The 12009-nt window shown below is 55.5% G+C and overlaps 1 protein-coding gene across 1 annotated transcript in view; it reads left to right on the top strand.

Moving 5' to 3' along the window:
* Window positions 1-11052, top strand: part of LOC144736290 (uncharacterized) — a 62040-nt gene extending 50988 nt beyond the window's left edge. The window contains exons 13-24 of the mRNA XM_078618939.1: window positions 276-380; window positions 1404-1496; window positions 2390-2561; window positions 3453-3557; window positions 4090-4194; window positions 5078-5179; window positions 5798-5890; window positions 6732-6892; window positions 7669-7755; window positions 8542-8716; window positions 9329-9569; window positions 10642-11052. Of these exons, the coding sequence (XP_078475065.1) occupies window positions 276-380; window positions 1404-1496; window positions 2390-2561; window positions 3453-3557; window positions 4090-4194; window positions 5078-5179; window positions 5798-5890; window positions 6732-6892; window positions 7669-7755; window positions 8542-8716; window positions 9329-9569; window positions 10642-10744 (1542 nt within the window). The 3' untranslated portion in view covers window positions 10745-11052. The remainder of the gene's footprint in view (window positions 1-275; window positions 381-1403; window positions 1497-2389; window positions 2562-3452; window positions 3558-4089; window positions 4195-5077; window positions 5180-5797; window positions 5891-6731; window positions 6893-7668; window positions 7756-8541; window positions 8717-9328; window positions 9570-10641) is intronic.
* The last annotated feature ends 957 nt before the right edge of the window (window positions 11053-12009 follow it).

Raw genomic sequence — 12009 nt, forward strand, 5'->3', positions numbered from 1 at the left:
GTTTGCACCGAATTCTGATTTGTACAACTTCTCGTAGTGTACAGGAGGTCGTGGGTTCGACCCAGACGCCTGCTGCTGTGTATTTGGAGTTTGTGTGTCTTTCTCCCCGCGGTTACTTGGATTTTTCTCCGGGTCCTCCGGTTTAGAGTATTTGGCTGCGATAAATGTCCACGTGATGATTCACTTCGTTTAGCTATAGAGCTTAGTGGGCTTTACCTGGTAAAATAAAACATATATCGTTTCAGACATTTAACAACTTGCGTCTACTTTCACAGCCCGGATCGTATTGGACCGAAGATGCTGGATGCACTGACTGCCATTGCATAGAAGGCATTGCTGAATGTACACCAAAAGTGTGCGCTGTTTCCTCCTGCCCACCGGTAAGCCAAACTTCACGTTTCCATCAAAGTTGCAGAATTTTTCTTCACGGTAGCTTGACAGCACTTTTTTTTGAATGCCAAGAAATCTTTGGCTGGATCACTGTTCTTTCGCTCATTAAGGGTGCAGAGCGGTGTTGTTATTTATTTCTGTTTAAAAAAATATCATGGATTTAAAATGCTTCTTTTTTTACATAATGCATACAACACTCGACACATGGATTGTATCTACAATGTATTTGCACGTAAATAAGGGGCTATGCTTTATTCTCTTGCTGTACTCACTTAAAATCGGTGTGTATGCCGGCGGCTGTAATCCAGCACTGTGGAGACGGCGAGGGTTGGCGGATCACACACACACAAATGTTGCACAACTTCCTTCTCATGAGCGTCGAAATATAATATCCTCAGATTGAGCGTTGCCCCATTTGCACACGTGGGTTGTCTCCAGGACTCTTCCCACATGCATACATAATGCAAACACCATTGGCTGAAAACACCAGAACCTATGACGGTTCCCCTTTGTGTTACGGATTGTGCAGCTTCGAGCGATGATTGAGACGACGATATAAAAATGCCCCGCCGCTGTGCCCCGCTATGACAAAGTAAAACAATGTGGTCTCGAACAAAGTAAATGGAACAAAAACAGCAAAGTTCGCAAATAATCACGGAGAGGTGGACGCTTGGAGACAGAAGATCGCACGGATTAGCCAGTGAACGTGGTTTAAAGACACGATTAAACACGTTCATGAATATAAAAAGCAATATTGGAAAGAGCCACTCACGGTGTGGGTGGGGCTAGTGGTCGAGTGGGCATGGCGACGCAAAGTGGGCAGGGCTCGTAGAAGCAAATGCTTTTAGCTCACCCCTTTGCACCGGTTGAGCCTCTTGTAAATTTAAACACGTGAGGCTTTCGCGAACAACATCGTCCACAGTGCTGCGGGCTTGTTGGGTTAGATCTCGTGAATGTTGATAACGCGAATGTTGGCGATTCGTTGCGATTCTTACGTCGTCATTTTTCACCAGGGCGAATTCCTCTTCATTCCCGACGGCGAATGCTGTGGCTACTGCGTCGCTCAGCCTCCCGCGTGCTACGACGCGCTGGGACTGTCGCGCTACGTACGTCTAACGCACAGCACCCAACACACGGGGCGCGTGACAGCCAGGACCTCCTTCATTCCGAGTTGTTTTTCTTCTTCCAGCGGTGGCAGAGGTCGCAAACGGGTTTTGATTCCTTACCCATACCCGGCTGCACTAGGGTCAGGATAAAGTGTACTCTTTGGTTTTTTCGGTAAAGTCACGTAGGTAAAAAATATCAAATAAAATAAAAGTAATTTATTTATTTTTCATGTTTATTTATTTTATATTTTTTACCCACGTGACTTTGCCGAAAAAGCCAAAGAGTATATGGATCCTTGCAGTCACGAAAACTTCAAATCTGGAAAGATAAAGTGTGTGCAATTCCACTCACAAGACATTTGGTTCTCTAGAGCTCCCTCTGCAGTTAAGATGAGCGGTGTTGGTGCACGTGGAATGTAACCCAAGAGGCAGCAGCGAGGGTTGGTGTGTCACCACACGGATGACAAGATGCTGCGAGAGAGACTCCCTTCGCCATGGGCATCGTGGTGCAATGCCTTGGCTCGCCACCAGAGCGCAGGACGGCAAAGCGCTGTAGGGCTGATATAATCTATCGGTTCTGTGCGGGATAGTGTGTTGCTCCCTCGCACCCGTGGGGTTTCTCCGGGTGCTCCGGTTTACCTCCCACATGTATCGTGACAGCTAATTGGCTTAAGACGTCTTAACGAATCGAAAACTGCGGAGCAATTGTTGGTGCCGGCAACACCCTCCAGCAGCCTTCCAGCCTGCCTGTGGGTTCCTCGGTGTTGTGAGATGAAATTTGCATGAACGTCGCTATATATATAAAAAGAGAAGACCCATCCCGCAAACAGCGGCATGAACAAATCGATTGCAGGGCTGCAGTGACGACACCCCACGCCCCCCCTGCCCCCCAGGTTGGCGAGGTGTTTGTGAACCCCGAGGACGTGTGCAGCGTGTGCACGTGCACGTGCGACCACGGCGTCGTGTGCAAGGCGAAGGAGTGCCCGGCCGTCAGGCAGCCCGTGTGCCGCTCCTACGAGAACCTCCTCACCGTCGTGCAGGACTGCTGCCAGGTCTACCAGTGCGGTGAGCGGCAACTCGGCACGCACGAGACGACCGCCGGGGGGGGGGAGCGGGTTATAACCGATGTCGTCCCCGGGGCAGGATTTCGAATAAACGACCGTCCGTTTCGCCAAGGTGATGGTGTTAGTTGAGCGTCAGGTAACACGGAAACAAGTGCCTGGTAGGTACGGCCCGGGGTGCCCCAGCTGATGTGCTGCAAACTGCCGCCCCTCTCGCCGATCTACTCGCTCCCTATCCTGGTCCGGGAGCTCGTACGCAATTTCTCGACGCACGTATTGAACGACGCAATGCGCGCATCATAACCGAAGCCCAACGCCAATTCACACACACACGACAATTGTCACCCCCACCCCCCACACTGCGAAAATAAAGCACGACCCTCCTGAAGAGTCCCGACTCACCGAAGCTTTCCCGGCTACGGTGACTCCTCGCATAGCGCGGCGACGTTCACTTCACACGATAATGCGGGTTTCGCTACGACGCAGTTCTTCCATTCAAGTTCAAATTCATTTATTAGGTATAGCCCTGTGAGCCATTCGGCTCTTGAATCGGAAGGAACACTTTCCGCACAGCGCGTAACGAGCGCCGTTGTAAAGCAGTTTCTCAACGGTCAACGAACTACTTTCTTGAGCGCTACTGTGATACCGCACGCGGAATGATACGGTCCCCGCCGTACGGTGGTGACTGCAGGCCAAGTTTAAAGTGTTCAAATGTGCTTCAGCGACTCGGCAATTCCTCGCTTGACGCGGCGCTTTTCCCTCCGGGAACGCATCTATGGCGTGCGGTTAAACGCGGAACCGCCGTGCCGCATCGACGATGGCAACAATAAACCGTTGTGCTGTGTCCGCTCTCCCGTGCCACCCTCCCGCAAACCCCCAAACCCTCCCCCCCCAGTGTGCGACGAATCCCTGTGCCCCGTGGTGGCACTGCCCGTGTGCACCGCCTACGAGGAGCTGGTGGTGACCAACCCAGGGGAGTGCTGCAAGAAGTACATCTGTGGTAAGAGCGTCGCATGCCAACCGCTCGCCTCGATCGCGCCACCGCTTGGGTCTAGGGTCACAGGCGGAGTTTGGGCTCTTACATTTGGGCGGGCGCATATAATGATGACATCTATTTATGTTAACCGTAAACTACTGAAAATACATTCATAAATGTGCCCCCCCCCCCCCGCAAACTCCGCCCATGGAGAGGGTTTGGGTGAAGAGTTCGAGTTTTCTTTGGAACTCGGGTTTGGATTGGAGTTTGGGTTATGCGTAGAGTTGTAGTTTGTATTAGGGTTAGCATGTATGCCTCGAGGTTGCGTCTGATTCTCAGTCATAGTTAAAGAGTTGTGCTCACAGTTTGGGCCGGGATCAGGGTCAGGGTCACGTGACGTCATACCGAGCTTTGCTTGGCGTTCGAGTCTGGTTCAGGGTCACGTGACGTCATACCGACAGTGCTGCTGCCCCCCATCGGGTCTAGCAGTGGGCCCAGCCTCCCGTGCGGCCTCATTTTGACGTCGTCCACCCCCTCTTCGCCCTCCCGCGTCCAGTGTGCAGCCCAGACAAGTGCCCGGCGCCCGTCATTCCCGTGTGCGCCGACTACCAGAAGCTGGCCCTGGTCAACCCGGGCGACTGCTGCTCCGAGTATCAGTGCGGTAAGTGCAGAGGGGGATTCACTGCCGAGTCCAAAAGAGTGGCCAACGTTGCAAAAAAAAATTCTATTTTTTTTTCTTTATAGAACTGCTTTTTGCGTTTAGTTTGTTGTACTGCCACCACACTCCCGCACCTACTATGATTGCGGTTGGTGACGTACGGCGCAAAAGAAGTTCAACGTGCATACAACATACATGCCTGGTGTGCAGGCAGTGTTGAGCAGGAAACTGGCACTACTTGGACACATGTGGGATGGATAACAGGACATTTGAAACTGTATTGTTCGGGAAAAATGGAAGGAGCCGGAAAGAGAGGACCTCACAGAGAATGGCTTGATGGCGACATCGCAAGAGATTGGTGGCACACACACGATGTGGCCACTACTTGAGCATATTGGCACAAGACAGTGGGAAGCGGAAAGAAATGATGAAATGTGCAGTGGACACCTACGACGTGCCATCTGCCCACGGGTGGTGGTGGTGATAATGAAATGCCCGACGGTGGTGGCAGCTGGTGTAGCGATAGCCACCGATCCACTCTAAATAGTTCCACGCTCGCTCACTCGCACACTTGCACGCGGTCACACACGCGGTCACACACGGCACACGTACGCGCAGTCGCGCACAGGGTCTGTATGCACGCGCACACGTTCGCACAAGCGCTCACGCCCGCATAGGCAAAGGGCCGAAGCGCCAAGCGGCCAGCCCCAGACAGCACTATTGTCGCAATAGACGGAGAGTTTCAACGCGTCTCTTGAAATCTGCAAGCGCGTAGGAATACCCGAAGTTACAAAGTCGTGCATAAATAGCAGAGTTACCGACCCGCGGCGTTGGTGGCTGAGCAAGACTTTTGTGTGTGTGTGTGTGCGTGTGTGTGCCCACGCAGAGTGTGACTACAACCTGTGTGACTCCGGAGTGACGTCTTGCGCCTCCAACGAGCAGCTCGTCCAGGTGCAGGTGAACGAGTGCTGCCGCCGGTGCGAGTGCGGTAAGTGGCACACGCGGCGGCGACGTCCACCGTGCAAGTGCAGGGGGCAGTGCTGGATTTGTGCGTGTGTACGTGTGTGTGTCTGTGTGTGTACGTGTGTGTGTCTGTGTGTGTGTACGTGTGTGTGTGTGTACGTGTGTGTCTGTGTGTGTACGTGTGTGTGTGTCTGTTTGTGTGTGTGTGTCTGTGTGTGTGTGTCTGTACGTGTCTGTGTGTGTCTGTGTACGTGTCTGTGTGTGTCTGTGTGTGTGTCTGTGTGTGTGGGGAGCGGTATTGTAGCGGTTATCGCTACGCTGCGCTACGAACCTGGCGACCCGAGTTCGATTCCCTATACACTACTATACACTACACTATACACTACTATACACTACATTATACACTACACATTGGGGTGGTCGTTCAGAGGGGTTCTACTGTACTGGGAAGACAAAGGTGGCTGGGCACTGGCTGCCTGTCTTAACAGGTGCTCTGGTGACAGCACCCCTCTCCCCAACAGCCTGTGGGAAGGCGGCAAGGTCGTGACCTGCGTCCCTGCGTGCGCTCGTTAACAGCACTTGCCCCAAGAGTTTGTGGAGGCTATAAGGTCGTGGGGGGCGCTGTATCTTTGTCGTTGTGCAGTGTGCCGTCCGTGCGTGGAGCCCAAGCCATGCCCACTTGGAACCCACCCCGTGGATTACCAAGACTCCTGCAACTGCACCGTCCGTACATGCGGTGAGTTTACGGCACGGCAAATGCCGAGCTGTGGCTAATTGTGTGGATGTCGATGTACATGTTGAACTTCTTTCGCACCGTACGTAGCCAAACCGTGCTAATCGGAGGTGCGGGGGAAGGACAATAAACTCTAGGTCATTTTTCTATTCTTGGTTCTTTCGGTAAAGTCACGTAGAAGGGAAATAATAAAATAATAAAAATCAAACATAAAATTCTCACGAAGTTTCGGCCACAACACAAGCAGCCGTCCTCAGGTGAAGAACAGGGCTGTCGTAAAGACAGCGTCCTAATGAACACCGCTCAGCTTGGCAGCGTATTTTGAGCTGGGTGGGAGGAGCAGAGCGGCTTGACAAAGGAGTTTACACATCTTTACATATCTATGGCCCTCTATGTAAGCCTACGTACGTCTATATGAGTCTGTGTGTAATTCTGAGTAAGCCCATGGTTTTCTGTGTGAGTAAGACTATAAAAATCCAAGTCTCTATGCAAGTCCAAATAAGTGTATAAGGATCGGAGTCTATGGGTCTCTACGTAACTCAGCAGTTCTTTGGGTGTCTCTGTATGAGTGGGTCTCGATGAAAGTCGATGTTGGGTTGTATTTAATTAATCAAAAGGGTCTCTTGTCCGTCCCTATTTTGCCCACTATATCGATATCTAGTGACTCGCTTACGTTTTATTATATTTATGTTTGCCGTTGTAACTTTCTTGGCCCGCCCATACTGGGCACCTCCACACAAAGAGCTTCATAGCTCATCAGATTCCTCCAGATTCTGATTGCGACGATTCTTCCCTGCCCCCCGCCCCCTCCTCGCCTGCCCTTGCCTCCTTTGCCCGGGTGCAGTCTCCGATGAATTCTGCACGTACAACGGCGTCCAGTACCAGTTTGGGGACACGTGGAAAGACGGCCTGTGCACGGATTGCAGCTGTGTGATGGCCTCCGAGGGCGGCCCTGGCAAGTACGAGGTCCTGTGCCAGCACACGTCGTGCCCCAACTGCCTGCCGGTGAGTCGGCACGATGATCCCCTCCCTGCATCCGTCCGTCCGTTCGTACGTCCGTCCGTCGATCGGTCAATCCGCCCATTCATCCGTCGGTCAAGGCTTTGGGACTAAAGGATCGTCAGCGGCACAGCGGTTCGCGGCGCGCTGGACTTGCAATCCTGAGATCGCCGGTTCCATTCCATCTCCCGGCACGGCGGTCGAAACGACGGCGCGGGTTTCTCAAATCCTGCCCCCGCCGTCTCTGTGACCACCCGGCAGTGTAAATGGGTCTCCGCCAGAGTTCGTTGATCGGCAGGTCCCAGCGTGTGGCGCTGTAGAGAGCGGGTAGCACTCCCACCTCTTCTGAGACGAGCTTTGCCAGCGTGGAAGATTAGGCCAAAATACCCCCCCAGAGGCGCTCCCTTGAGATCCCTCGAGCGAAGGCCGTTTCGCCGCCAGCGGCAAGAGCACAGCGATTGCAGGGCTGCACCTTTACCTTTGCCTACAAGTGTGCAGCAATCGCGACGTGAATAACCGTCGCCACGCTGTGTGCTGGCGATCACAAGGTACTTGCTGGTGGCAGGATACATATAAACTAAAACGCAAATGAATTTCAATCTTGTCAGGAGCTGTGTGTTTTTTTGACCCTTGTCTCTTGCTTGAATAGCGACTCTGTGCTCGCTCTCTACTCATGTGAGCTGTAACATCGAGAAATCAACGACGACGATGAAATACTTTGGTGCGCACAGAGCCGGAGTTTTCTAACTCGTACCGTTCTCCATCCCTCCTCGGTCCCCCAGGGAGAGAGTTACATCCCCGTCGAGGGCCAGTGCTGTGGAACGTGCGTCAGGACGAGCTGCGTCGCTGACGACGGCACCACCTACGAGGTACGGCGAAGCGTCGCGACGGCAAACGACAACCGGCCGGCTTTTCTTTCCGTGGCCCATGGCGTCACGCGGACGGTCACCACACGTCCTGGCGCCCAGAATGCAACGGGACTTCTGCTCTGTTCACCTTTCCCCCCCCACCCACCCACCCACACCACCCACCCACCCACACCACCCACCCACCCACACCACCCACCCACCCACACCACCCACCCACCCACACCACCCACCCACCCACCCACCCACCCACACCACCCACCCACCCACACCACCCACCCACCCACACCACCCACCCACCCACCCACACCACCCACCCACCCACACCACCCACCCCTCTGTGTAGCTCGGCACCTGGGCCACTCCGGCCCAGAGCGCCCCGGTGCAGTTCAGATATAGAATCCTCAATGAGACTTCAGGAGGAATCGGATGAGCCTACGATGATGCTCTTTGAACGGACGTCCGTTAGGGGCGGCTCAGCACCGTGCACCCCCTGCACACTCGATCAGCTACGCCGCTGTTTCTGTCCATTCGGTAACCGACTACCTGCAAAAAGATCGCCCTCAACGCGCCCAATCTCACCCGATCTCTGGTAACGAAGCGGGGCGACCACCCCGGGGTTTTGGAGGCGTCGCAGGCGTGGGGGCCGCGAGGAGTGGGCAGGAGACGGCGGTGCCGGGCGTCGCCCCCCCGGCGCGACGCATCACGTCGCATCGCATTTCACCTTCACCGGTGAAGCAATGCCGCCCGCCGATCTCTAACGCCGCGGCGTCGCCACCACCACCGCAGGTCGGCCAGATTTGGAGCCTGGACACCAAGGGCTGCTCGCGCTGCGAGTGCGTGCTGGCCGGAGGGTACGCCTACGTGCAGTGCGCCATCACCCAGTGCCCGCCCGTCGACCCCAGCTGCCCGCTCGAGCTCATCTCCTACTCCGCCAACGGCTGCTGCCAGTTCTGCAACAGAGGTGAGCCCCGTAGCGACGGACGCCGCGTCTCCCGTTGCAATGCGACGGGCGGGGGACGCGGACCGGTGCGTCCCGGGGTCCGAGTGCCGCTCGCGGCCACGGACGCCGGCGACGATCGTCTGAACCGGTCCCTGGGCCTCCCCGAGCCTCCCCTAGCTTGGTCGACTCGGCCTCAAAAAGAATGAGTGCTCGGTGCGGTGTGTATAAACGTGGCCACTCGGGGCGTGGCGCTGGCCACCCACCCCCTCGTGTGCCATGCCGGCCTTCATAGGTGCTGCTACTCGCTAACAGCACTTGCCCCAACAGCCTGTTAAGGCTATACGGGGGTCTTTGTGTTTACAGGGGTTCCCCCAAACTCAACCCTATCCACCGGTCTGCCTGTTGTTGGTGTCTCCTACCGAGACAGTCATTCGAGTGCCTCTCGTGACCCCACAGAGAGGGGAGGGTATCTCGACCGAACCCAGAGGGGAGAGAGCCCAGCACGCCGCTGAGACCCATCGGGCCTGTACCCCCTTGCCAGCCTCGCAACTCGCCATGCCGGTCGGTCCCCCGCTCACCCTGCGATCTTCCGCCTCCTCCGTCTCTCTCCCCCCCCCCGCCCACCCCACCCAGGGCCTTCGCCGGTGAGCGACTGCGGCGTGACGCTCTCGCGCCAGTCCCTGATGTCGGCCGACGGCTGCTTGAGCCGCGACTCTGTGAACGTGACGGGCTGCGAGGGCGCCTGCTCCTCGCGCTCCGTCCTCGACGCCGCCACCAACGTGTACACCAAGCAGTGCTCCTGCTGCTCCGCCACGGAGACCGTCACCGTCGAGGTGGAGATGGTTTGCCCCGACGGCAGTGCGAGGATCGACAGGTGAGCGCCCGCCTCTGCTCATGCCGACAGAGACTCCTACCCCATCCGCCCTTTAACAGCGTATACCTCCCGTGCGAGACACACGTCAGACAGAAAAGTGCGCGCGTGCACGGGCTGCACAAGGAGCGAGTTATCTCCTCCGTCCGCATTGTGGGTTGGAGTTGATCGGTGACATTTCTACGTCTGCGTCCAAGTTGGTGGGCAGGGGTAGCCTGGTGGATACCCGACGCGATGGCGGCGATGCGAGCGGGCAAGCGGCGTTACGATGTGCGCCATGGGTGTTTCAGATCGGTGAACGCGGTCCCACTGGATTCTTCACCCTTTCCCATTCCGATGGTGAATGTTTGTGTTCGTCATCGGAACGGAATCGGAAGATAAACTAGAGTAAAATATTTTTGGTACGGAGGCTCCCACAAGCTATAGTAGTGTGGCGGTTGTGTTGCTACCGTTCTCTGCGGTGAGTAACGACGTCTTTAAAAACAACGGCGTTGCAGCTACACCTCTCGAAATAGAATGAACGGCGAGCCGCGTGCACATTCCGAGATTCAGCGGTGAACGGGAAACCCACCACCCTCCCAACTTGCAGACATCTCGGAACGGGACAGGATTAATTTCCCATTGGTGCAGTGGGCAAGCAGCCACGGTGGAGAGTAACTAAATGACGTGTACCGTGGAGATGGAACGATGAAATCAGATGATGTGCGAGAGATGGATGGGTTATTGGATCACGGGACTGTAAGGCAATTTGGGGAGGCCTTCACGCAGCAGTAGATTGTTCACGACTGATGACGACGACGAGGCCACCACTCTTTGTTCTAAATAACCTCCTTCGCAACACCACACTCGACCCGCACGGCAAAGTACGGTCAAACAATCCCCACCACCAACATGCACGGATGTTGAACCTCTTTCACACCGCACGTCGCCCGGCCGCGCCCAAATCGGCGGGTGGCATTGAATGGAACGATCCGAGCGACAAAACGCCCCCGCGCGTCGATTGCTGTCGTCGTTATTAACGCCGGACCCCCCCCCTCCCCCTCCCCCACCACCACCGCCGCCTCCTGTCGTGCAGATTCGAGATGGTCGCTGCCTGCAAGTGCGAGGCGTCGCAGTGCGGAGCGAACAATCCCATGCACGTGGACAGCACCCTGCAGCAGATCTTGATGCTCAAGTGAAGAAAAACCAACCTCGTGACCTCCAGTTGTACATTTCGCATCGCGAGCAAGCCCCCCGCCCCCCCTCCTTAGGGCCACCGACACGATTCCAATCGAATTTTAATCTAATACAGTCAGGGCGTTTTTTCTCGTCGATTTTTGTGTGTTTTTAGTTCGTTTTAGTTGTTTTGCCCGAGCGCGAATTTGACGCCGTTGATTTAACTGCCGTGATCGCAGGCATAATTGAGCGGGATTCGGTGGGGGTGGGGGATAAAATAAAGAGGTGGTAAAAGAGTTATATATACAGCAATAAAGTATATTTGCAAGCATGACCGAGTCCATGGTGATTGTTGTATCTGCGCTCCGACGCTTGGTGTGGTGGTGGCATCAGTCCGAAACGTCGATTCGCGTGGGCCAACGGAAGGGTGAGCGCCATCAGACGTCGAGCGGCGAGGAACGCGAGAGAACACGGCTGGGCCGACGGTGTCGTCGTGGGGGGGGGGGTAAGAGGAGGTGTGGGGGCATTGATTTGTCGAGCGTTATGGGAGCCGACTGCTAACTCGGCAGAACGTTTGTTCAAATAAAGTGTCTCTTGGTGGACAGGGGCATATAGCTGGACACCCAAGTCCAAGTTCTGGTGGAGCTGATTCACTTAAAAGAGCCAGAGGGGGGAACTCTGTTGAGACCACCGGGACTGTTGTGATGACAGCGGCTTCGTCATCAGAGCCGTCTCCAGCAGATGGCGCAAGCTTCCCAGGGTAACTGCTCTGATGCGAGCCCCCGGCTCGCATGGGCATCACCATCACCGCACTGGCTGCCTTTACGTTCCAATTATAACACATTCCTGCGGAGGGAGCTTGGTAGGAACGTCGGATTGCTCGGTCAATGGCCAGGGTCAACGGCGGCGTGGTGTATTCCGCAAATATGCCCGACTGTGAGGGCGGGCACAAGCCGGCGTGAGTAGGTTAAACGTTGAGTTTTATAAGGGCACCACGGGGTGACCAGCCCCTCCCCACCCAGCCCCTTCCCTGCCCACGCAGCCCTTCCCCACCCAGCCCCTCCCTGCACGATGGACGGACACAATAATCCCCTGTGGGCTGGTGTAACCAGGAGGTTCCTACCAGTATCAACACACGTCCACCCACGTGCGTCATTGCATAGCCCCACCGCAAAATCCGAGGTGGACTGTGTTGCCTCCTTCACCTCTGGGCCACGAGCCGCCACCGATCCACTTCCTAGTCAGTTCAACACGTGGTGAGGCTGTCGCGATCAATATTGCTCACAGT

This window comes from Lampetra planeri, chromosome 60 (genome assembly GCF_965212315.1).
Source record: "Lampetra planeri chromosome 60, kcLamPlan1.2.h2, whole genome shotgun sequence".
NCBI classification, from domain to species: domain Eukaryota; kingdom Metazoa; phylum Chordata; class Hyperoartia; order Petromyzontiformes; family Petromyzontidae; genus Lampetra; species Lampetra planeri.